Here is a 25694-nt window from a genome sequence, read left to right as displayed (position 1 = left end):
CTAGCCATGTCTGGACTCCTAATTGTTTGTGCTGTCATTTCTTTGAAATCTCAGTCAACAGCCTCTGCAGGTCGCTGCTAAACTTATTTATTTATTTTTTTATTTATTTTTTTATTAAGGAGGTGATCACACCTGCAAGAGATGGTAAACTGTAAGCCCAGGAAACGTGATGGTAACTGGGTAGTGGAATGTCACAGAGCTATATGGTTTGTGGTGAAAGGAACCAATGGCAAATTACAAGGTTTGACATGTTTAGAAGACGCCCCCTGTCACAAAGCAGTGTTTTACATCTATAGTCAAAATTAAAGCTGAACTTGACACGCGCACAGCTTCTATACCAGCCCAACTAAACCATCCAAACGCTTGGGAATGGTGTGAAATAGGACATCACAGGCCCCTCCAAGGTTGATACAAGTTAATAACTTGTCAAACCTTACCTACAAGTTGCTTCTAAACCTGACACTAATTTCATGTAAATCTACCTTAATGTTGTGCTTAAAATCTAAATTGGCAGTTTTGTGCAAGTATCCAGAGCATGGTTAGTACTGTTGCTGCACAGCAAGAAGGTCCTAAGTTCAATTCCACCATCAGGGTGGGGTCTTTCTGTGTGGAGTTTGTGTAGGTACTCTAGCTTCCTCCCACAGTTCAAAGACATGCAATTATTGGGGTTGGGTTAACTGATCAACTTAAATTGGCCATAGGTGTGACTGAGTACAATGGTCTCACTGTGTCAGCCCTGTGACAGACTGGCGACCTCTCCAGGGTGTACCCTGCCTCTCGCCCTTTGACAGCTGGGCTAGGCTCATTCATTTTATCAAATGGCAAATGCCTTAGTACATGTCTCAATTGTCTCAGTGCATCTTTGCAAATGATTAAGTACACGTAGCCTACAGTTATACAGTTAGCCCACATTTAGCACATTTTCCAAATGAATAGATCTTGTAGATCTAAACTGATTAGTTGATTCTCAGTCTAATGATCATTCCCTCCAAAACATGTCAGCATGATTTCATTGTATAAGTACTCGCATGCACAACTGTCTGTTCAATAGTCAAAATTGGTCAAGAACATAATACCATGAATACCATATATGAATTTCTTTGAATATTTGATAAATTGATGACAGTAGTTGACAGTCAGGTGAAACTAGACTAACGAAGGGGTAGTGTCACACACAGGTGTGTTCCATGATTGTGTGCTGCCAAACACAGATATATAGAGCTTGACCAGAGCCAGTCTGATCTCTGAACATGGATAGACAAGGCCAAGCAAACGGACAAGGGGAAGTTCCTCCTCAAGGAAGAGGAGGAGGAAGAAGAAGAGGACTGAGAATGCGTGGTGGAGGAATAGGGGGAAGAGGCCGCAAATAATGCCATCACATTGAGACAGATCCGCGATGCCATCCTTCAGGACAATCATATATTCCAGAATATAAACACATTAAGCATCTCCACAATAAACCGGGTTTTGAAGAAGCATCAGATGACAATGAAACAAATCTACAGGGTACCATATGAGAGGAACTCTGACAGAGTGAAGGAGCTGCGCTACCAGTATGTAAATGTAAGTCAGTTACTGGTTGTCTCTCATTATAACCTTACCTGTAATCACAGTAAGCAGCAGTTCACTTATTTGGTTTCAATACCTCCTTTACCTGATTTCAGAATCAGTATTTGCTTCATCTGACTTCAACAATTTCAATAGAAAACTGCAGTTTACTGTATGATACAATTCTCATTATAATCCTTATTTTATTGTCTCCCAATCAAATCTATCTAATACTGTAGGTTTCACTGTAACATCTCAGTAAGTCATAAGTATTTCCCACTCCCCTTTCTATCAAATATCCCTGCAGTACTTCCTCATAGGCCTATTATAGTTTAGAACCACTGGAGTAGTGGCCTGTAGTATATTGAACCTGTGGGGGAGAACATGTAATTGTCTAACTGTAGTATATGACTCTTCTGTATGACTGATTTTATGGTCTTTACTCTATTTTAGAGAATAATGTCATTGGAAGGACATGAGACCCCTCACATCCTGGTGTTCGTGGATGAAGCTGGCTTCAACCTGGCCAAGGGCCGAAGACGTGGCCGTAATATTATTGGCCACCTGGCCACAGTGGATGTCCCAGGTCAGCGAGGGGGCAATATAACTATGTGTGCTGCCATTTCTGAGAATGGTGTAGCCACTCACATCCCCAGTCTTGGCCCATACAACACACACAAGCTCCTCATCTTCTTGGATCGCCTTTATACCGATTCTATCCCTGAAAATGAGAGAGGTCTCATAGGGCCTCACCTACCCATTTATGTAATTGTGTGGGACAATGTCAATTTCCACTCATTAGGGGCTGGTTTGCAACGCATCCAAGGATGGTCATGGGGTTCCTACCACCTTACTCTCCTCAATCCGATAGAGGAGTCTTTCTCTGCTTGGAGGTGGAGAGTGTATGAGCATCATGCTCAGGATCAGCCGTCCCTGCTCCATGCTATGGACGCAGGGGATGGTTGCGGCATGCACGCCGTGTCTTCCCTCGTTGCATCGCAAGAGAAAGTATCCGCTGTGATGTGGACGAGAATCTGTGGCCAGACGGACAACAGCGTGTAAATAATCAGGAGGGTGAAGACAGTGGACAAGAGCGGGAGAATGAGTACAGCGACCACTGAATAAGTCCTTGTTTTTTGATTTTGTGTTCATACAATTTACTACTGTAATGTACATTTTCTTTTTACATATGTATGAAACTTTCTTTGTGTGTGAATAAAAAATGGTTATAATTTCCTTGGTAGTGTGAGTGCAATCTGTGATGGAGGCTACTCATTTCTGTTGTATATTGTTGGTCCTCTGCCATAGTGACAAAACATCTAAACATTTTGTATGGCAGCACTCACACAATGCCAAGGGGACGATGCATTTTGGGGGCACTGACTATTCAGATTAGAAAGAAATGTTGTTTTGACACGAGTGAACTGTTTTAGGAGAGATATGAGCTTTTGCAGGTGGATCATGTTGTTGTGATCAACCATCCAGGTTTATTTTGACAAAAGCATCACGAATGATGGGAATGTCCGATCTGTGTCGAGAAATGAGCCAAAGCTATTGAGAAGGATCTTTGCCATTTTGGAGACACTGACTGTTTAAATGCGAAAGGGATTTAGATTGAAGCCTGAGTGAACAGTTTTGGAAGAGATATGAGCTTTTGCAGGTGAGCTATAGTGTTGTGCTAAGCTGTAAGAGTGTTTTGCCAAATGATCTTAGAGTTTTGAGAATGTAATTTCTGTTTCAAGAAATGAGCCAAACCAATGGAGAATAACTGTAGTACAAGGCTAAGCTAGGGGCTGGTTTCCTGATGCAGGCAGGCTTCAAACACCAGCCATGAATGCTTTTTTTCTCTCCTTTAAAACCTTGGCATTGCATCTGCAGTACAGATCACTTCAACCCTTGTGTTGTCCTTGGGTCATTTTTGTCCTCTAAAGAAATCTTTTGCTATCAAAAATCTGTTTTTTGTTCATCAAATGGTCTGAAAATATTGTAAGGTAGACCCTACAATAATACATAGAAAGTATGCTCACAAGCCTCCATTGCACTAGAGATTTGCATACTTTGATCAGCATACTTTTTTTTACCATGTTGTGCAAAGCAATGACCAGTAGGACAAAGCATATGTTGTCCTCTAGTATAATGAGGAGGGAGAATCACTGTTCAGGAACATCCAGGGTTAGAAGATATAGAAAATATTGTCAATATATTTAGAGTATGTGATGCCAGTTCCAGCTGTACATGGAACATGCTAGAGTACAATGTCAAATTATCTGGCCTGCAGTCAGGACACGCGAATTGTCCCTAACATTGCAGGTTTCAAAAAGAAAACAATCACCTGTAACAACTTGTTTGTTGGCCTGCAACTGCAGAAAAGAAAGCTGTCCATGATGGGACCAGTGCAGAGGAATAAACTTGAGCTTCCTCCTGCACTTGTGTCAAATATGGACACACCTTCGTCCTCATGAAAGTTTACCTTCACTCAGACCCATGCCCTGGTGTCCTACCATGCCAAAATATAGAAAACTGAAGGGTAATGAGTTGGAATAAAGATGAATAAAACCTTGAAACACAGAGATGGATGATATTTTATACTCATGGCTTTATAAACAGTCAAAGCAAACGGGGTCATTTTTGAGCCCAGAGGACAACAGATGTGATTATTTGCTGCCAGTAAAAAACTTGAAGTAGTTTAAAAACAGCTTTCTAAATTAACTTTGACATAAACCCATCTGTGATCATCTGTTAAAGCAACCGACTCTGGTTGTGAAACGATAATCACAATAACTGATGATTTAATTTATTTTTTACCCGAAAACAAAGAAAAAATTCATTTTTATGAGGTTTTTATCACTTAAATTTGAAATGGAATAAAAAAAAAAAAATTGTGTCAAAATGTTTGAATTGAGTTTTAATTAAAAGTGGGGAAAAAATCCACTTCATATTAATTAAGTATCAATCAAACTAGATGGAGACATTTTTGACCCCTGAGGACCACAGGTGGGATTATGTGCTGCCATTTAAAATTTATAAAGGCTTCAAAAAACAAAAACAAAAAAAACTTTCTCACTAAAGTTCAACATACAGCACTCTGTAGTTAGTCAGTCAAAATTATCTAATCAATTAAATATTTTATTTTCTTGTTTTATTTCCACTTGAAAACACAGTGAACTTTATGTAAACAAGGTCTGGTGGCCCTAAAATGTTGCCTAAATTTTGTGTTAATGTGTTGGTCTTAAGTAAAACTAAGGTGTAACACTGAATTGATTGACAATTTATACTTTATATTTTAAAAAACACTCAAATGAAGTGGGGACATGTTTGACCACAGGTGTATGGAAATCGGGAGGACATTATGAGGGTTAATTACACCAACTACTTTGTGTGACTCGACTCAGCCCAGTGCAATTACATTACCAGAAGCACAAGACATTAGAAGCACCTGATTCTGTTAATACCACTGCCCAACTATTGAAGCAGAATAGTGTTTGAGTACTTGAAATTCACTTAAAAGTACCATGGCCATACTGTGGATTCCCATGATGCAATGAGCCTCTTCTCATTTACCACTACTACCTATCCAAAGCGCTTCTATTGACTTTCTCAGTAAGGGCAGTTTGGCTGATGAGAACGTGCACTCCTTAATGTTCATGTATGTTTTAGGAAAGATCCAGAAAGCTTTAAATTGAACATTTTTAACAACTGTCTTTATTCAGAGGCCATCAAACATGATTTTAAAGTCCTCGTGGCGTCTTGAAGTTCATCCCGATGGACGGCTGAGTGACTTGAAGATTGGAAAGGCCACCAAAGTCCTACAAGAAGAAGAAAGTTTTAGTGATTTAAACAACCAAGTTAAAAGCTGTGACATGACAGTTCAGCTAGCAATGACACCTCAGACTAAATAAAAACTAATGATAAACAAGTGACTTTGTTGCCCAGACTATTTCTCATTTTTACCCCGACTGGATTACAGGTGGATGCAGCCATTGTGATTCTGAGTCCATAAACTCAGAAAAAAGTTTACAGAAGTCACAGAAAAAGAAGACATGCCAGTGTTTTCTGTTTCTATATTTATCTTTTCTCTGCTTATTAATGTATTGGATTCTTAATTTTGCTCACCCTGCTCTAACCACACACCACAGCCTAAATTGGACGCATGACATATAAATATGGGCATGCTTTAACTCTGCAAAGACTCAGTCAGTTAAAAATGTAAAAAAATGTAAATGTCAGTTAAAAAACAGGTGATTGCTCCACCCTTTTAATGCACTCATTTAATGTGTGTAGAACTACTTCCTTCCCACCCCCACTAAACACACTGGTACTTAAATGGCCATTATTGATAAATTACACCTGGCAATTTCTTTGCAATGTGCCCATTATGTTCTCTATCAAAATATTAAGTGTTACTAACGGAAATCATACGTCAGGGTTCTGCTGGAAATTCAGAAGGACTTTCAATTATGTGGCAACCAAATAAATCAGCAAATAACATCTGAGACTCACCAACATCTTGAGCATTTCTTTTGTGTCTGGATCCACCTCAATGATCTCCTGGTCCAGAGCAGAAATCTACAGGATGAGAGACACAAATGAGCCACCTGAACTGTCCTTTCACCTCCATGTTTACTCCAGCAACAGCTGGAGAGAAATGCTCAGTGACAACAAAGATGCTTAAGGAAGCCCGTGGACACTCGAGCGGCAGCTCAACGTAGCCCGACACGAGGTGCGCAACCTAAGGCACGGGGAGCACTACAGTCAGCCATCACAGGTAGGACAGAAGACAGTGAACTGACCTCTGGGACGTAGTTGTCCCTCCTCTCTCTCTCCTCCTCCTGCAGCTTGATTGAGATTCCTCTGACTGGACCACGCTGGATACGCTTCATCAGGTGTGTCACATACCTGAGACACAAGTGAGCACAAACATGCAATCAGAAACCTACAGCAGATTAGTACACATTTTTTCTGACTGTAAGCAGTTCACATTTCTACGTACTCCAAACCTCCAGCAGCAAAATACAAATGTTTCTAAGTTTAACTTTGTTTTTTTAGAAGTTTTATGATTTAACTTTTGTTCAACATGTCTGAAGTTTTAGTTAATTCAGACCAAACACAGAAAATATTCCAAACAGCAATGGTGGAGTTTAAATGAGTGGCTACTGTGCACCAGTTCATAACAGAAGCACATCACACACACAGAATCTAACAATCCGAGAAAAATGACTTCAGCTAAAAACAAGCACTTCACATGACTCGTCTTCCAAGCTCATCAAGTCGTTTAACCTGCAGAAACGTGGTGTGAAACTCATACCAGCTGAGTCTTTTTTTTTTTTTTTTAATGAACCAACTAACCAAAAACCCCCAAAACAACCTCCCCCCGAATCACATTAGGCTGACAGGCAGGCTGGACAGGTCAGCAGTCTGTCAGGGCTCATTCCCACTCACATGCACACTTAACTACATTTTGAGTGTGAGAGGAAGCGGGAGTACCTGGAGAGAACATGCAAACTGCCTAATGGCAGACTTGAACCTGACCTTCTCGCTGTAAAGCAAATGCACTGTCCCCAACCCGAATCACATTTAAACTTTATTGCCACTCTGGTTCTTCACCGGCTTCATTCAAGAGGTAACAAAGAAGATATATCAGCGCTAAATCATGTGAGTGTCACCTTTTTCTCAAAGAAAAATTAGAAAACCCAAAAAGCAACCCCCCCCCCAAATTAAAAGAAAAAAAAATTAAAAATAGTAGATGCCACTCGTATAAAACACAACATATCAATCTCATTCAATATCAAAAAACAAACACGCACAAATGAAGACAAAGCCTGAATTCAAGAATAAAACAGTGTTCATGTTTCATTGACATGACGAGCTGTAGGAAATCAGAGGGAGGAATTCTCAGAGGTTCTGACTTGGGGTGCACCATCTCTGCACCCCAAACATGCAACAGCTGATTGGAAAACTTCATTTTTTTACGCCAACAGCTCCACATGTGCTGCTTTGCGGTCCTTCAAAATCCTTACTTTACGTCACTGGAAACTGATTACATAAGCATTTGCCTAATGCTGATTGGTTGACAAGGGGCACAGATTCGGGAAGTTTGTTTTCACCATGAAAAACAACTTCAGAGATATGGCATGAAAAGCATAGACAGTGTACATTTTTCACTGTTTTTAAACAATCTGCTTCACTTCACTCTTCTCCATGGCCAATGGGTCAACAGTAGACAAGCAAGAGTGGCCCACAGACCGGTTATACCACATACTTTGTACACTGCCTCCATCTGACAACAAAGCTCACTGCAGGTAGACGGGCCATCCCTGGACTGCCAGCGAACTGCAAACACCCTACCCCTGCTGTCAGACTGAGGTCGGATAAAGTTCAACATAAATTAACCACTAGTTTTTGTTTTTTTACATCCGTTTTGAGCCACTTTAGGACAAAGGAACCACACCAAGGGGAAAACCAAGCCAGATTTTGATTTAAAGCTACACTTGGAAAAAATTACTACCATCTACAAGTCAGCTAGCTAAACGCTTGGCCCCACCAGACCTCAAATACATCTATGTGGGCTGCTCTGACATTCTCCTGTGCGGTGTGCTCGGACAGGGACAGAGGTTCATAAATAATGTTTGATCTCTCAGGATAGTGAAGCTGTGCTGAAGAAATAACAGCATGTTGTAGCTGAAATCCTCTGCCTTAAATCTGTGCTTAACAAATCATGATCTGAGGCTAAAGCAGGAGTGCACACAGCCGAAACCCCACTCACCCTGCAATCTTGTTACGCAGAGGTTTGCTAGGGATGATGGCGATCTCCTCGCACACCCTCTTGTTGGTGTGGAAGTCGTTGCCCAGTCTTGTGTAGTACTTCTCGATGATCACCCTGGCGGCCTTCTTGACCGTCTTGGTCCTGACTCGACCCTGGAGGAGGAGGCACACAGACTTAGATTTCGTGTGTATGAATTGCTGAAGAAGGAATTTCAAATATCTTCACTGATTCCCCCAAAAAACACGGTCTGGAGTTTAAAAACTTTGGCATAAGAGAAAAGGTATGACAGCTTTTAGTGGCAAAGTGTGTCACAGGTTAAAATTACGTAGTGACAGATCATATGACGGAATGTAAAGTGAGTTTAAACGTCTATAAATCACATTTAACGACTTATTTAACAGACGAAACTTACATATTTAGACATTAATGGCCAATAAACGTTAAAACATATTTTGAGTACATTGAACACAAACTCATCACCATCAAGTCACCGAGCAGCTAGTCCCCGTGCAAAACATTGCCACGGTAAAGACGGGTAAACGGAAGTCAAGTTGTCTTTATGAACAAACTTTCCTCCAACAACTAACGGACATTAACTCGGTATGAGAAGCATACAAACACGAGCGGAGCCAAACTGTTGCCGACTGCCCGTAAAGGTGCACCGCGAAACTGCGGCTTGGTGCCCGGTTACTTCGGGAGCAGTCAGTCTGTGTTTACATGGTTAACGCCACCAAAGTGCGTCGAAAACCCGCTTTTATAAATCTTCGTGTCGCCTGTGTGCAGACTGACGGTAGTAGCCGCTCGGTGACGGGACAGCCAGTGAGGATTGTGAAGGATTGTGGAGGACGACTAGATGAAATGCTTTCCGTGGACCCACCATGTTGACTTGGACCGGTGGAAAAGGGTTAACGCACGCTCACACCGGAAGTTTATAGTTTAGAGGCTGCGCTGCTACAGCGTAGTGAGCAGTGTCGCCGCCTGGCGGTGGGAGGAGAAAACATCACGTTACTGTGAACTATTTTTTTGTTATGCACATAAATCAAGATTTGGGTTTCTATCTCAAAATTTCAATTTAATAAATCAACATTAGAATTAGGATTAGTGTCAGGGTCACGGTTAGTGTTGAGCTGAGCCTTAAAAAACTTGAAATGCTGAGAAAATCATTCCAACTGATGCAAAAGAAAATTAAATTAAATCAACATTTTGAGATTTGAACCAAATTTTGTAATTTTGTCTTACAGATGACAAGTTGACCCACATCCACCCACATCCACCCATCCACATTAAGGGGACGGCTGTGGAGCGTGTGAGCAGCTTCAAGTTCCTGGGAGTCCACATCTCCGAGGATCTCACCTGGACGACCAACTGCTCCAAGCTGGTCAAGAAGGCTCACCAGCGCCTCTTCTTCTTGAGGACTCTGAGGAAGAACCACCTGTCCTCAGACACCCTGGTGAACTTCTATCGCTGCACCATCGAGAGCATCCTGACCAACTGTATAACAGTCTGGTACGGGAACTGCTCTGCCTCGGACCGGAAGGCGTTGCAGAGGGTCGTGAAAACTGCCCAGCGCATCGCCGGAGCACCACTTCCTGCCATAAAAGACATCTACAGGAAGCGGTGTCTGAAAAGGGCTGGGAAAATCATCAAAGACCCCAGTCACCCATCACATGGACTCTTCACCCTCCTGCCCTCTGGGAGGCGCCACAGGAGCCTCCGGACTAAGACCACCAGGTACCGGAACAGCTTCTTCCCCACAGCTGTCAGACTCCTGAACTCTGCCTCCTGACATCTGACCCACGTTAAACTCATGGACTGAACATACACACACCCACAATGGACAACTGTACCCTCAAACACAATAATAACATGGACTGAACCACCACTCACAACCACTAGCACTTTATATAGCCTCTGTAGAAACTATCTACACCCTCACTTATCTTAACTGCACTACTGTATAGCTCTGTGTAAATAATCATTCTGTACATTCAATAATCTTTAACCCTACAACTGTTTACAACTTGCATAGTTCCCATTTCTGTATAGCTGTATATCCCAGATTCTGTAAAGTTATTTATTTCATATTCTGTATAGTTTTTCATATTTATATCCTGTTCATATCCTGTACATAGCTTGTACTCACTACAGCCTGTACATACTTATAGTTATAGAATATTCACAACATACTTCATACCGTGTACATTATAACATACCATAATAGACCCATTTCTGTAATATACTCACATATCTATATTATTGCTAATATATATTGTAATATATCTATATCACTAAAGCACTTCTGGATGGATGCAAACTGCATTTCGTTGCCCTGTACCTGTGCATGTGCAATGACAATAAAGTTGAATTCTATTCTATTCTACAAGTTGCTTTAACAGCACAAACATTCGTTCATATGCATACATTACTTTGCAGCAATAAAAAAAATTGAGAAATAACCAGTTACTTTTTTTAAATTACAGTCACCATTTCATGTTTTTAACTAATTAGACTGATACAGTAAATTAAAACCTGGAGTGCACTGCTCAGAGGTTTAACATTTTGCTACAAAATGAAATTTTTTGTTTATTTTCAAATATTTTCTGTGCAAAGCAGCCCCAAGGGACTAAGACTGTCTCAGTCCAAGATGAAATTTGATTTTTGAGCGTGAAATATATTTTAATATATTTTTAATTTGCTAAGTGACAGTTTTCAAGCTGTCTAGCAACAAAATATAAATCTTAGGAGTAAAGGGATTTATAAAAAACATTTAAAAAAAGAAATGTGACCCGTCTTTATTAAAACCATTTCACAACTTACATGATAATGTAGCTAAAACTACGTGCAATACCTTATTGTGACAGATGTAAAAAGGAAACTTTTGTCAAAATACCTCCAGCACCAGTTTGTTTTGAAATGGTCCGTTTACATTGGCCGGCCATAATGGTGTTAAAAACCTTTAAAGAGCAAAATCTGAGTTTGTTATGAAATTCCAATTCTAATTCAAAGCCTGCAGATTGACCTTTCCACATCTTAATTCAAGTGAGCTAATTTGTGTATTTTCTTTCCTCAGCTATTTGATGGTAAAAGCTTTATTTTTATGAGCCACATTCTTGTTTTGGCTGCTGTGACACAAATGTATATCTTTTATCAACCCATCCAACTTATTTGCAAGACTAATATTAGACATTTGCCAGTCTATAGGTATCAGCATTAATATCAAACCAATACAATTAAGAAAAAGATGGGAGAAACACCCTTCAACCTTGTAGGAGGTGGTGATGCACTGTTTGTCCACCAGAGGGCAGTATAAAACTTCCACATAAGGAAAAAAATATTGGCTGATATCTCTAATATTTTGGTCTCCTCTATCAGTCAAACTCTAAAACAAAGTAAAACTTGTCTTCAAACAGCTGACCTGATAGAAAACTTCAAAGATCCCTATACAGACACTGAGCTGAAAACAGCATTTCTGGTTTTTGAATATGAAGGTCCAAATCTGCTGGGTTTATAAGTCACACACATTAAAAAAATTGATCAAAGTCAAAACATTTCCTGAAGCAGACTTTACAAAAATCACGTCACGAGAGACATGCCCACAAGGTGGAGAGATCTTTTATTTTACATAAAAAAGGGTGCAAATTGGAGTTTTCCCTTTAGGTGTGGAGGGAATAAAAAGTGATTTTTATAAGGTTCATGTGTGACACATTGTATTATATGAATCCAAAGAGAAAAACAAAAAACAAAACACAAAATAAAATATAGGCATCTCAGTTAAAAAGGACCTTTACCTTTCTGCAAATCAAAAATATGAAACCATAAAAAGAAATGTGGGTCCTTCATTCTTGAAGCCCTTGACTAACTCATTCAAATACATTTTTGAAGTGACATTCATATTTCAGCACAATAATATTTATTTACAGTTTTAAGATTCCTCTTAATCATAGGCTCTAAAAAATAAAAACAAACAATACCGAGGGAACAGGATAAACTCTGGAGCTGTACAATTTGATTTTCCACAGTCAGGGGAAAAAAAAAACCACAAAAAAAAAAAAAAAAAAAAAAAAAAAAAAAAAACAGAAAAAGGAAAAAATGATCAGAGAATACGATTTTATATGGATTCTCAACAGAAAACGGACTACAATTGTGAACTCTGTACAATTTACAGTTCAAATAATCATCACAATATTGTAGCAAATGTCACCTCTCCCTCAAAAACAAAACAAAACAAAAAAAAAAATACAGTAAATCCAACACACAGTAAGTCTACAGTACAGCAACGAGGAAAAAGTGCCAGAGAACCCAAAGAGACCGAAGCCGTTCATTCACACTTCACACCGTCCTCTGCTTTGACTAAGTTCCACACATCCAAAGTCTGACTGAAGTGAACTGTGTAAGAAATAATGGCCGCTGAAAAGGAATGAAGACATGAAAATGTTTGATGTATTTTACATGAGGCCTGGAAGCCAAAACTGACTCACTGACCCAACAGTATACGAGCCCTACAGGTGAGGAAATTCGCTGGAGACTGAGAGAGAGAAAGATAGTCTCCAGGTAAGCCATGCAGATACAAGTCACGCAGAGCACTCCTATACCACTCTGCATGAGGCCAACAGTAAGAAAAGCGGATACATCAGAGTAACATATCGAGCATTTCAGCCGGGAGCTGAAGAGCTGGACAGCCTGCAAGCTTTAACGGAAGAAGAAAATGTCGCAAAGATGATCAGTCACAACATCCGACTCGGGAATAATAAACCTGGTGTCCGGTTTCTCTCCAGTGACATTGTGAATGAAAGAAACCAACAGGAACGACTCGTGAAACACTTTCACTGCAACGCTTTGCTGCGCTGAGCCACGTTTGCTCGAGGATTCTTCCCAAAAATGACAGCGGACCCCTTCAAGGACACATGGTGGAATGCAATCATCCAAAGACAGAAAAAGCTAAAATAATAAAATATTCAACTTCATATTTTCCTGGCACAGGTAAAAGGCATGGGCTAGTAGTAGTCTCAGGAAATGGCACTCAGGGAAATCCATGGGGGGAAAGACTGAAGGCTACAGTCTGGATATCCATATCAGAATACTTTGAGTTTTTTCCTCAGGCAGCTGGAATGAAATGGCCGAGCCGTGTTTGTCTGGGAAAAAATAAACTTTAAGAGGCATTAAGACATATCAGAGACATGAATACCTGTCATTCAGATAGCCTGGTTTTCCCACCGTTCCCCTCAAATCCTATGTGTGGAATTACTATGGTAACGCCCAAGAAAAGAAAAGGGGTAAAAAAAAGAAAAGAAGAAAAGGTCCCGTAGATTTTCAAATTCAAGTACTTTCAATAACACAATAACTTAGACCCCAGAGTAACCAACATGTCAGGGGTTAAAAAAATAATAATAAACTGGAAGCTATACAGTGTAAATACATATAACAAGCAGGTTTACATACTGATTCATTGAGAAATATCTGCAACATCTACAACATCATATTTCTAAAGATGATGGAGACAAACCTGAAACTCCACTCATCTTGGTCTTGGATGAATGAGTGTGTGTGTGGACAGAGGGAAATGGAGTGAAGGGAAGCCATCATGGCACACACACAAACAAAAAAAGTGGGTGGGGCAAAAAAACAGAAGAGTGTGTGTGTGTGTGTGTGCATTCCCTGCACCCTATAGGGAAGGCCTAGCACACGAGGCAGCTACAATTAAAGTAATAAGCACATTTAAAGTACAGTATTAAGAAGGCAGGGTCTCGTCAGGGAAAGCCGGGGTCAACAAATGTAGTGCAGTCGTGGTCTCAAGCTTTTTTTTTGTTTGTTTGTTTAACCTCTCTTTCCCCATAAAACCATGGCTATTTGGAATGAAAAAAAATTGCATTCAACAAATTCACATTAGCATAAGATGTAAAATTTAAAAGAAAAAGAACACACATATGGTAATTCATTCTGTGAGGAGGATAGGCAAGGTGACGTACTGAGGATTTTGTTTCAAGGCAGTCCTCCGTGACACTAAATAAAGAGTGAGAATGGTACAGACACGTTCACTTCTCCGCCCTCTCTTTTCTCCTCTCCCGGTGCTGACAAGGAGAAGGGGGTTCAGCAGTCGTCCAAACGTCACCACTTTGCAGCACGTGGGGTCTTCACACTGGTACGCACAAGGGTAACTGGGGGACGGGGGACATCTGGGGGACATCTGGAACACCGTTACACATCATTACACCAAAACGTTCCATTTGGCATCACTTTCTTGGGAATACATCTTCAGTGTGTCAACAAAGGGGAAGTCGTTAACTGCTCTCACACTAGCTGGGAACAGTCTGGTACTCTTTATTACACAGGATACCCAAAAGGGGAGGGGACGGGAAAAAGAAAAGAAAAGGAAAAAAAAGACACTGAAATCTCACATTAACTATGCCGCCAACGTGTCATCCAAGTGGTGATGTGACTGCGGTCGGTTGGTCGGTCAGTAGGTTGGTCGGGGGGTTAAGGCATTGGACAGAAGCGTTTCAGAGGCTGTGATTCTCCAAAAGTGCCTCATCACTTTTTCCTCATGTTATTCCAAAGCATCCCCCAATGTCTACAAGATCAACAACATTTAAGACCCTCCCACCTAGTTTTGGTCACCTTTTTTTTTTTCCTTCTTCTTCTTTTTTTTTTTTTTTTTTTTTAAAACATTGGTCTCAGCTCCCCAACTGCAATTTCATTCCCGTGCACGTGACAGATTATATAAATGCTTTAAAGTCATTTATTTTACTGTCCATACATTCAGTGCGTATGTTTAAGAATTAGTAGGAAAAACTGGTGGAAACCGAGAGATAAATAGCATAAATAGCATTTGTTTTCCCACCCCCCTGCATCTACAAGTGTCATGTTGCTGCTCAGCGAAGGGTAGGAGCAAAAACTGCAGGAGAGTCCAAAGAGACTGTAGTGTGTTTTGACAGCAGCGAGGTTAAGGGAGCGCTTTAACCAAGCAGCATGAGCAGAGAACACTGTACATGAGGCGTCTCTGTTTTCTGATGTCTCAGGCCCCGGTCCCAGTGCCAGAGTTGACCTCTTTGGAGGACGGGGGGAAAAAGAAAACAACAACAACAAAAAATATAACGTGCAGAGGCCAAATGGCAGACTGATGCTCTTTGTGCCTGTATGTGACGATAGGCGGTTACACTCTTGGCTCTTCTTGTGTTACATTCAGTTCCTACATCAGGAATCATCATAAAGGGCTTTGTGTCATAATGAGTTTGCAAACTGAGGGCAGGATGCATTTAGGAGATTAGAAAGGAACTGAAGATGATGATTTTATGAGTCAAGCAGGAATCGTAGTGAAGCAAGTTTCCACAGGAGGTGCCATCTCTTCCTCTTCAAGAGAAAAAAAAAAAAAAATACTGATGTTGGGAGTCTTGGGGGAGGAAGGAAAAAAGATTATCCTCTGCAAAATTCCATCAGAAAGGTTTTTTCCCCATTTGGCTGACTGACCTGCAACACAACCCGGCACAGCTTGACAGAGGGGTGGAGGGCGAAGAAGAAGAAAAAAGACAACAACAAAAAAAAAATCCCACAAGAAGACACAAGCATCTTGTACATCTCAGCAAACCGTTTTTAAAACTTGTCCAAAAAACGGAGAACAATTCAATCAAGATCTCTCAGATGACTCCCTCTTCTATTCTGAACGGGACCTTACTGATTTCGAATAAAATCACAATCGACTGAGCCAAACAGCTGGAACGTTTCAGGCTGGTGCTGCGTGATCATTTTTGCCGTGGCGTGTTCTTCTTCCGTTTCCGCTTGAAGAAACAGCAACACCTGCAGAAAGACGTGGACGTTAAATGAGCGCGTGGATGAGAGAAGCACGAGAAAGAACAAACACGGCAGTGTGTTAAATATCACAGGAGCCTCATCTGAGTCTTATTTCTTTGTCTTTTAAACCAGAACAGTAAGAACTCAGTAACACCTTAACATGGACACGATGGATGTGTTCCCATCCACCAAGCGTTTGCGTATTCACCTCCCACCATTTTAACAGACAAATGGCAGAGGAACAAAAACTACAAACTGACTCTGAAGGCAATACTTCTAGGTAAAATCTTTAAAAATAAATTAAAAAGGAAGCAGTGAACACAAAAGTCACAGGACACGGTGAGCCTGAACGGTTAATAAGAACATACAAAGACAAGAAAAAAGCAGATTAGGACATAGGACAGTGACTGGGTACCCTCAGATTCATTTAATATTTAACAAATAGTGGTGTTCCATGCAAAAAGGCTGTAACCTAAAGTCAAATGTTTAGTTATAAAGGAGCCATAATTAAAAAGACAGTTTTTCTTTCTGGCCTGATATTATTTATTAATGTTTGTCAGGCAGCAAGGTTTACTAAATGCAGAAAACGGGCAGAAACTTGGCAGTAAACACAGCTGACAATGTTTGTGGGCACTATATAATATGCACCAGTGAGAGTCTGGTTACATTTTGTAAATAACTCCACTGGGCCCAGCCTAGGCTGGTCCACTCCCTGTCCCATGAGTCTGATGTGGACGAGCAGAGAGGGACTCACCACAGGTTGAGCATTTTCACGCAGCTACAGAAGGAGGAGGAGGAGGAGGAGCAGGAGGAGAGTAAAGAGAAAAGAAAGATAGATTAATACAGCGAGACCGAGATGATGGGGCTGGGAACATGCCACACAAACATGCACACACACGCACCAACAGGACACAGGTGGACACAGAGACAGAAAGTTAAGAGAGGTTAAAAGAGAGAAGGTCACAGAGTAGGTCACAGAACATCCCTGCAGCTTATTATGTCTCCTAGAATTCCCGGGAACGGGAGTGATACGGCATCACGTTTTGAGCATGTTTCTAAAATGTTAAATCCTTTAATAAAAGCTGCTTGGTGTGTAGATCATTGTGTCCTTATACTTACTTCATTTTCTATGTTAAACACAATGAACCACAAGAGTTGACATTTACGTGCTCACTTAAACCGGGCAAATGTGCACTGTGGGTGGCTGGACTTTTTAATGCTACAACAAGTACTAACATAATGTAGTGCAACTATTTTTGTTTAGTAAAACAATTAACTAGATTTGTTCTATCCCATAAATAGGTGAAAATATTAATGCAAAAAAACAAAAAAAAAACCCCGAACATGTGGGTATTCAGTCACATGACCACTAATCATGTGACTTTAACTTGTCTCCTATTTTGGACACAGGATGCTGTAGAGTCTAATGGACCAGTTTCTAGGCCCACAGGCCTAGTTCCACTACAGCTCAATGTTTGCAGACAAGTTAGTTTCATGCAAACTACAAACGACCGTATCAGTATCATTAGCGCCCAAACCGAGGTTTTCACTGCGACGCACTCTTTGTGACTACTTTCACATGGAAAAAGCCGGCAACAGCCAGCAACTACTTGCCAATAAAGTTGGGGAGAATAGACATTTTTCCCTAGCAACCTGTGTTTGCCAGATGATCACCAACCAGTCTCTAGGGCTGTGCAACTGAGGCTTAACATTTTAAACTGGTCCTATGAAGACAGCCTTTTGTCTTTTTTAGATTGAGTCCATGATTGTGAATAAAAATGTCGTATTATTTCAGCTTAACTACACCAAATATTTCCTATAAGGCCAATTTTAAATCAATTTGCCATCATTATGTCATTAAAAAAATAAAAATAATTTTTTTGTTTGATGGGGCATCAAAGAGGAGATGGGCACAAAACACACCAATCATAATATCACGCAATCGTGTGAAAGGAGACAACAGCAGCAAGGCCGGCCATCTGGGCAGAGACAGAAATGAATGCACATTAAAAACAGAACACGCAGCTCGGAGATTCAGGAGGCGACACTTTATAAACACTGTTGTTAAAGCTGGTTCATGGTTAATCGCTTCAGCATTAAACTTTCCCAGACAGCTGAACTGAACTTATCTAAAACATGTTCATAGGTAATTATATGTAAAGCATATTAAAACGCAGTACACAATGAGTGATTTTTTTCCTGGGGTGTTAAGGGGTTCAATAGTGTGCTCGCTCTCATTTTGATGTGTTACTAGAACACCAGTGTATACATAAACTACATGAAGTAAGAGCATAAAATGGACCAGCAATTCAGCAAGGTGTTCTGTTAAACACTTACTATTTATTTATATATACACACTGTTACAGTTTGTCAGGGACGTGCTATGAAGTTCAGTCCTCACGACGTTTTAGCGGTCGAGCAGCTGCCCGAAGGCTGCGGCCAGAAATGTCTTAAAATCATCAAAACAATTTTGTTTTTGGGTTAACTACTTCATTTTTTTTTTTTTTAAGGCTCAGTTGGGCTGTTGCTGATTCTGAGGTTACTTACTCAGTGGGCCGGTTATTAAAAATTGATTTTAATTGAAGAAATTTGTGAATAATTGAAATTAAAAAAGTAAAAAGTAAATATCCTCTGCTCAAATTTTGTTTATTTGCATGTAAAATTAAAAGTTACGCACAATCTAATTTGTTTACTTATATTTCTTTTCTTTTTTTAAACTCCTCTATTTTTATTGGTCTTATTTGACTTTGTTTGATGTCTGGACTTTAATGTAAAGCACTTGGAGCTGAAAGCGCTGTATGAAATAGGCCCAGCATCATAAATCTTTCCACCGCAGACTTGAATCTAGACCAGTCAAGTGGTCCAGTGCTGAAGTTAAATTGGAATGGCTGCCTCCCTCAATCAATATCATAAAGCATGGTGGAGAAAGAAAATGTGTTTAAAGTTGATTCCTACATTTCTGTTATTACTTCCGTTTCAAACTATGCATCTCCTCATTATTATATACTGTTTAGTCTGAGAGCTGTGTGAATCCTAAGAGCTGCCCTCACTTCTTGTCAGTCAGACGAACCGTGTGATCTTCAGCTTGCACAGCAGTTTTTTCAGTGACTGGCCAGCCATGCAGCGTGGCACCATTCCAGCTGCTGATGCTTAAGACTGGCACCATTTACCGGTTAGTTCCTGCTACCAGCTCAAACCAGTGCCAACACTAATTTCAATGATTTTTACACTACAGTGGGGCAAAAAAGTATTTAGTCAGCGACCGATTGGGCAAGTTCCCCCACCTAAAATGATGACAGAGGTCAGTAATTTGCACCAGAGGTACACTTCAACTGTCAGAGACAGAATGTGAAAAAAAAAATCCATGAATCCACATGGTAGGATTTGTAAAGAATTTATTCGTAAATCAGGGTGGAAAATAAGTATTTGGTCAATAACAAAAATACAACTCAATACTTTGTAACATAACCTTTGTTGGCAATAACAGAGGTCAAACGTTTACTATAGGTCTTTACCAGGTTTGCACACACAGTAGCTGGTATTTTGGCCCATTCCTCCATGCAGATCTTCTCGAGAGCAGTGATGTTTTGGGGCTGTCGCCGAGCAACACGGACTTTCAACTCCCGCCACAGATTGTCTATGGGGTTGAGGTCTGGAGACTGGCTAGGCCACTCCAGGACTTTCAAATGCTTCTTACGGAGCCACTCCTTTGTTGCCCGGGCGGTGTGTTTTGGATCATTGTCATGTTGGAAGACCCAGCCTCGTTTCATCTTCAAAGTTCTCACTGATGGAAGGAGGTTTTGGCTCGAAATCTCACGATACATGGCCCCATTCATTCTGTCCTTAACACGGATCAGTCGTCCTGTCCCCTTGGCAGAAAAACAGCTCCATAGCATGATGTTTCCACCCCCATGCTTCACAGTAGGTATGGTGTTCTTGGGATGCAACTCAGTATTCTTCTTCCTCCAAACACGACGAGTTGAGTTTATACCAAAAAGTTCTACTTTGGTTTCATCTGACCACATGACATTCTCCCAATCCTCTGCTGTATCATCCATGTGCTCTCTGGCAAACTTCAGACGGGCCTGGACATGCACTGGCTTCAGCAGCGGAACACGTCTGGCACTGCGGGATTTGATTCCCTGCCGTTGTAGTGTGTTACTGATGGTGACCTTTGTTACTTTGGTCCCAGCTCTCTGCAGGTCATTCACCAGGTCCCCCCGTGTGGTTCTGGGATCTTTGCTCACCGTTCTCATGATCATTTTGACCCCACGGGATGAGATCTTGCGTGGAGCCCCAGATCGAGGGAGATTATCAGTGGTCTTGTATGTCTTCCATTTTCTGATGATTGCTCCCACAGTTGATTTTTTCACACCAAGCTGCTTGCCTATTGTAGATTCACTCTTCCCAGTCTGGTGCAGGTCTACAATACTTTTCCTGGTGTCCTTCGAAAGCTCTTTGGTCTTGGCCATGGCGGAGTTTGGAGTCTGACTGTTTGAGGCTGTGGACAGGTGTCTTTTATACAGATGATGAGTTCAAACAGGTGCCATTCATACAGGTAACGAGTGGGGGACAGAAAAGCTTCTTACAGAAGACGTTACAGGTCTGTGAGAGCCAGAGATTTTCCTTGTTTGAGGTGACCAAATACTTATTTTCCACCCTAATTTCCGAATAAATTCTTTACAAATCCTACCATGTGAATTCATGGATTTTTTTTTTTTCACATTCTGTCTCTCACAGTTGAAGTGTACCTCTGGTGCAAATTACTGACCTCTGTCATCATTTTAGGTGGGGAACTTGCAGAATCGGTGGCTGACTAAATACTTTTTTGCCCCACTGTACTTGTGTGCTGTAGAGATTGTAGTCTATGTTAATGGTTGATTGGCTGGGCACAGGCATGAGGGGGTGCATTAGTTAATCTACAGTACTGTGCAGAAGTCTTGAGGCAACCCTTCATTTCTTTATTTTTTGCTGCCATGGAGCCAGGCTTTCCTGTAATTTTTTAAGAGCTCTTGAGCAATAGTTCTCCAGGCATTCTGTCGGCCAGTGGCTGCTTTTTTTCTTCAGTATGTTAAACCACTTAACACTGACCTATGAATCACTCAAGGATAAAATGGCACCTAACTCAAAGGATGAACTAGTGTTGTGTCTACACATAAACAACTTTGCAAAGAACTTTAGGCATATTGTTACTAGCAGCCCATCGTAAAAACAAAACTTGTTTCCATTTTAAGTTGAATCTAGGAAAAATCTTAAAGATAACATAGTTTGATAGATATAAAATAGTTTTGTATTTTTTCCTCCACCAGGGTGATTTCCAAAGAGCTATTAAAGAAATGAGGGCTGGCTTTTACTTTTGCACAGTACTGTACAATGGCTTTTTTTTATTTTTACAGAAAAGGAAAATTCACTGAGGGATATAGAGACTGGTTGCAGATCGTAAACCCACACACCCAGACAGATAAGAGGGGCAGGTGGAAGATGACAGCTGGTGGCTGGAGCTGTCACAATTCCAGACAATAGCAAAAGGAGACAGAGGGAGGTAAAGAGGGAAAGAGAAGAAGCGACAGATGGACATGGAAGAGAGTCGTGGTGGCTATATGACACATACTTGGCCTCGTCGGGCGGATGCTCCTCTGGCGGAGCTGTAATTGGGGCGTTGGAATGAACAGCCAGCGGATCGTCTGCATTCAGCTCCCCGTTGGTTGAACTGACCACCTGTGACACAGACTGGTGTTAAGTTCAGTTAAACCACTTATGTTTGTCCACACAACAGATACGTTTTTTTTTTTACTATTTTGTAGCTTCAAGTCATACAAACATAGTCTTGTTTGTTATCAGTGTGTATCGATATTTGCCCCAAAACAGCAACGAGTCACCAAAGTTAGAATATTGAAATGCTCCAGAGAGAAAAAATAAAAGACTTTCAAGAGTCAAAACTTAATCCCAAAAGACAGCACAGGTTGGGAGGGAGGCAAGCAAATTTCAGATTGCAGTAATTACAATATCACGTAAATACAGGGCTGTAGCTTTCCATCAACAAACAAGCTGTGTCCCTACAGTATACAAGGGCAAGGTCTCACCAGTGACCACACCTGAAACTAAAGTAAAGACTTCACCAAACATGGGCAATTACAACTACATGTAGAAAACTCATTTTAATAGATTTGTATAGAACAGGGGAGGGCAACTGATTTTCCCCAAAGGGCCCATGAGAAACTGGGACTACTGAGAAGGGCTGCACTGGTAAGCTAACAAAGAAATAGTTAATATTGAGCAGAACTGAGTTCAGCTTATTGGTGCAGTCCTCAACAGTCTTTGTTTATCATGTGACCCCTTGGGAAAATCAATTGCCCACCCCTGGTATAAAGCAAAACTGCACCAACATCTTTCTGTTGCTTGTGGAATCCATTCAGCAAACCTATAGACTCATTACTTAAAAATAAAACTAAATGAGTAAAATGACTTCTTAAACATACATAAGAGGATTGGGGCCACTGAAGAAAAAAAAAAACATTATTATTTTTATTATAAGTATTCGTGGGTGATGACTCTTCCACCCTTTTCGGAATTCTAAAAAGAATCAGAATTTTTACTTTTCAGCCTCAGAACTCTGGCGTTTTCTTTAGTTCTGTGAAGAACTAATCAGGATTCTGAGATGAAAGTCAAAATTCTTAGTTAATAAAAATAAAGCAGGAATTCTGGGGAGGAAAAAAACAAAAAAGTCACACCCCTTGTGACTGTAATCCTGCTCTGTAAAAAACCATGTTTAGATGAAGGACAAATCATAAAATCAAGATGCCAGTAGCAGCCATTTATTCTTGAACTTATGAGCCTGTAAAAAGAAGCAATGCTTTTATTTGTCACAAAAATGGGTTTGTGTGCGCCCACATGCACTCATGAGTACATATAGATCGTGAAAAGTGGAGTGAAGTGGATTTGTTGGCTTTTTGGACATATTTAGGAAAGCAAACATATCTTCTTTGATCTACCACAATGAAAATTCTCAATATTCCTGTCGAGGAGAAGTAAACACTTGGTTTCAAGCTAGTATTGCGATGTTAAGCATAAATAATAATTTCTTGTATGCATTCTTGAATGCAACTGTCCAGACATATTTCATATATGAAATGTGACTATTGTAGCCAATCTCATAACCCTCCATGTGTTCTTGCTCGGCCTTGGTGGATTTGCTGTGTGCTTACAATCATTACACTGTTAAAAGGTGACCTCCAGGATTAATAGTTCAATCGATTAGCTTTCTAGTCCCTGGGGAAGAAACCCCAAACCATATCTACCGACATGCTTCACACTGTGTGTGTGGGTCTTCTCCTGAAAAGCTCTTTGGTCTGTTCCAAACACATCTACTCCTACTGTCTTTGATTGGCCCAGGGCCTAGTAGGCACAAAAAGACACCTCATTCAGGCATCCTTTTTTCCCCAAATGTTTGAATTTATAAGAATCCTGACAGGAGAATATGCAAAGGATAGGACAGGACAGATAGGATAAGACAAACTAGCAGTGCAGATGGTGGGGTAGTAAAGTGTAGCCAGACTGTAAAAAATTAAATGTGACTGTACGTCTACTCACACATTTAATTTCATTTCACATCACGCACTTGTTGTGGACTCACTTTATCATACGCAATCAGTCAGCAGTATTGCTCACACATGTGAGCCAAGGCACCATAGAGACGAGTAAAATCAAATCTCAACTTGAATTCCACTCAGTGTGTCTCTGTTTCCCAGAAAGGCACATCCCAGATGCCTGAACGAGTGTCTAATTACGAGCACACCTATTCAGTCTTTTTTTTTTCTTTTTACCTTCACTCAACTGAGAGAGAATTCCTGAGCTGTATAATGACTTTTAAGGAAACATTTTGTGCTAAAAAAGATATTAACTTGGCTTCCTTTTGTTTTTTCATGATACAGGAAGAAAGAAAAAAAAAAGAAAAAAACACAACAGAAAGTCCCTGCCTGCCTCTTTAAAAGCCAAGCCTGTCTTGCTGATATGCTGACTTTTTTCCCCCCAACACAAAAAAAAGAAAAGAATTGTGTTTATCTGTAAACTTCCAGGTTTACTTGCCCAAATATATGAAAAAAAGCCAACAACTTCCCCTTACACTTTCACCTGATTGAATATGTACGCATCAGTAGATCAGGATAATATACCTGATTGTGTACGAAATGTTGGAAAAAAGAACATTTAAAAAAATAAATAAATAAAAAATCTTTCTGTAACAGTGTAGCAGTTATCTTAAAGGAAATAAGTTTCGTTTGCATTAAAGGACAAGAGAGATTTCAGTCTTTAATGATCTATACTTAAACGAGTTAAATAACTGATTCTGATGTGTAATATAATAAAGCCTGAAAAAGCCAAGTCTGATGACCACTGCGTTGGTCACAGCACCCTTTTCTCCACACTGTGTTCACAGAGTGCCATGCTTCTACCAATGGCACTCCAGGGAATGATCTAGTTTCACAATATATGTATAAAAATGTTTACATTTCCAAACTATTTTTAAGTGAATGCCATTTAGTAAAAGGAATCCCCAGAAGCAAAACAAACCCTGTTGAAGACCGAGACAGTCTTTGGAACGGGCTAGGAGACAAAATTACTAAAATATGTTCCTTTAAGCATAAAGGCCTATAATGGTTTAGAAGCATGCAATTAGCTAGCTATGCCAGGTCGTTCTGCCATGCAGAAGGCTTCTTGATCTTGCAAAGAATGTCCAAGCATCATGAAGAGTTGTAGGACCAGAGATCAAAATGCCCCAAGAAGGGCTGCTGTTTATAAAGCTAAATCACACTTTCACCATCTGGGGTGGGTAGCACCAGATGACATGCATATGGTGGAGCAGAAAATTAACATTTCCCAGCCAGGGGCAAAAGGGTTGGAGGGGGGGGGTATATGGTTGTAGATCTGTCTCACACATGAAGCTAAAACACTTAATAAATGCAATTCATGTCTGGCATAAAGCATTAGTAACTATATCAGTGTTTTGTGATTATTATGAGCTTTTAGATAATGAAGATGAATAAAAATGCCAGTTCAGTAGCAAAATTATTTGCAAAATAATATGAATTAAATGCTTGAGTACTTTGCTAAACACGAGTTTCCTAAGTATTCATAGTTGTTTAACTCGCAAATAAAATATTTGTCTCAAAATAAGACTAATCCCTTGAAAATATATCGTTTCCCCAAGCGGGGGGGGGGGGGAAACAAATTGTGTCACAAAAATGCCTTTGCGTCTTTCCCTTCCATTTACAAGCCATATTATGAGTGTATTTATTTTTGTTTGGATTATTTGAGACAGATCTGACTCCATGGAGATTGGGTGGGGGCTGCCGGTTGATCAGGTGAGGGGTGTATACCTGCACTGAGCCCCCGTGCCTGTCCGCTGTCAGGTGGGAGGTCAGATAGGAGGAGTTTGCTTGGCGTGCGGGCTGCACCTCCCATGCTCCTCGTCGATCTGAGGCTGCTGTCTGCTTAGGAATCGGGGGTGGCGTCGGTGATGTGAAGGGAAGTGGGTTTGAAAGTGCAATGGGAAGGGGAGGGGGGTGAAGGAAAGATGGATATTTGGGTGTGCGAGGCAAGG

The 25694-nt window shown here is 40.6% G+C and overlaps 2 protein-coding genes across 11 annotated transcripts in view; both read right to left on the bottom strand.

Moving 5' to 3' along the window:
• Positions 1–5227: 5227 nt before the first annotated feature.
• On the bottom strand, positions 5228–9211 carry LOC101480409 (small ribosomal subunit protein eS17). Of its 3 annotated transcripts, none has more exons than XM_004558016.6 (5): positions 9189–9211; positions 8312–8463; positions 6339–6444; positions 6049–6114; positions 5228–5354 (listed from the first exon to the last, which is right to left on the bottom strand). In XM_004558016.6, exons 1-5 carry the CDS (start codon positions 9189–9191, stop codon positions 5277–5279), a joined length of 405 nt encoding a protein of 134 aa, XP_004558073.1. In that variant the 5' UTR covers positions 9192–9211; the 3' UTR covers positions 5228–5276. The 3 variants fall into 3 exon arrangements, with proteins under 3 accessions (XP_004558073.1, XP_076740930.1, XP_004558071.1); XM_076884815.1 differs by lacking the exon at positions 9189–9211 and adding an exon at positions 8792–8813; XM_004558014.4 differs by lacking the exon at positions 9189–9211 and adding an exon at positions 8724–8750.
• Positions 9212–11907: 2696 nt separating this feature from the next.
• csnk1g1 (casein kinase 1, gamma 1) overlaps positions 11908–25694 on the bottom strand; it is a 40422-nt gene continuing 26635 nt past the window's right edge. For 2 of the 8 annotated variants that reach the window (XM_004558006.4, XM_004558007.4), the window contains exons 11-14: positions 25471–25581; positions 21708–21814; positions 16851–16874; positions 11908–16102 (exon numbers count right to left, since the gene is read on the bottom strand). In XM_004558006.4, the coding sequence (XP_004558063.1) occupies positions 16048–16102; positions 16851–16874; positions 21708–21814; positions 25471–25581 (297 nt within the window). In that variant the 3' untranslated portion in view covers positions 11908–16047. The remainder of the gene's footprint in view (positions 16103–16850; positions 16875–21707; positions 21815–25470; positions 25582–25694) is intronic. The other 6 variants (XM_004558008.4, XM_004558009.4, XM_004558011.4 and 3 more) reach the window with 3 other exon arrangements.

The sequence above is a fragment of the Maylandia zebra genome, linkage group LG1, assembly GCF_041146795.1.
Source record: "Maylandia zebra isolate NMK-2024a linkage group LG1, Mzebra_GT3a, whole genome shotgun sequence".
Classification (NCBI taxonomy): Eukaryota; Metazoa; Chordata; class Actinopteri; order Cichliformes; family Cichlidae; genus Maylandia; species Maylandia zebra.
Note: the sequence above shows the minus strand (reverse complement) of the source record. Positions and strands in the feature narration are given on the sequence as shown.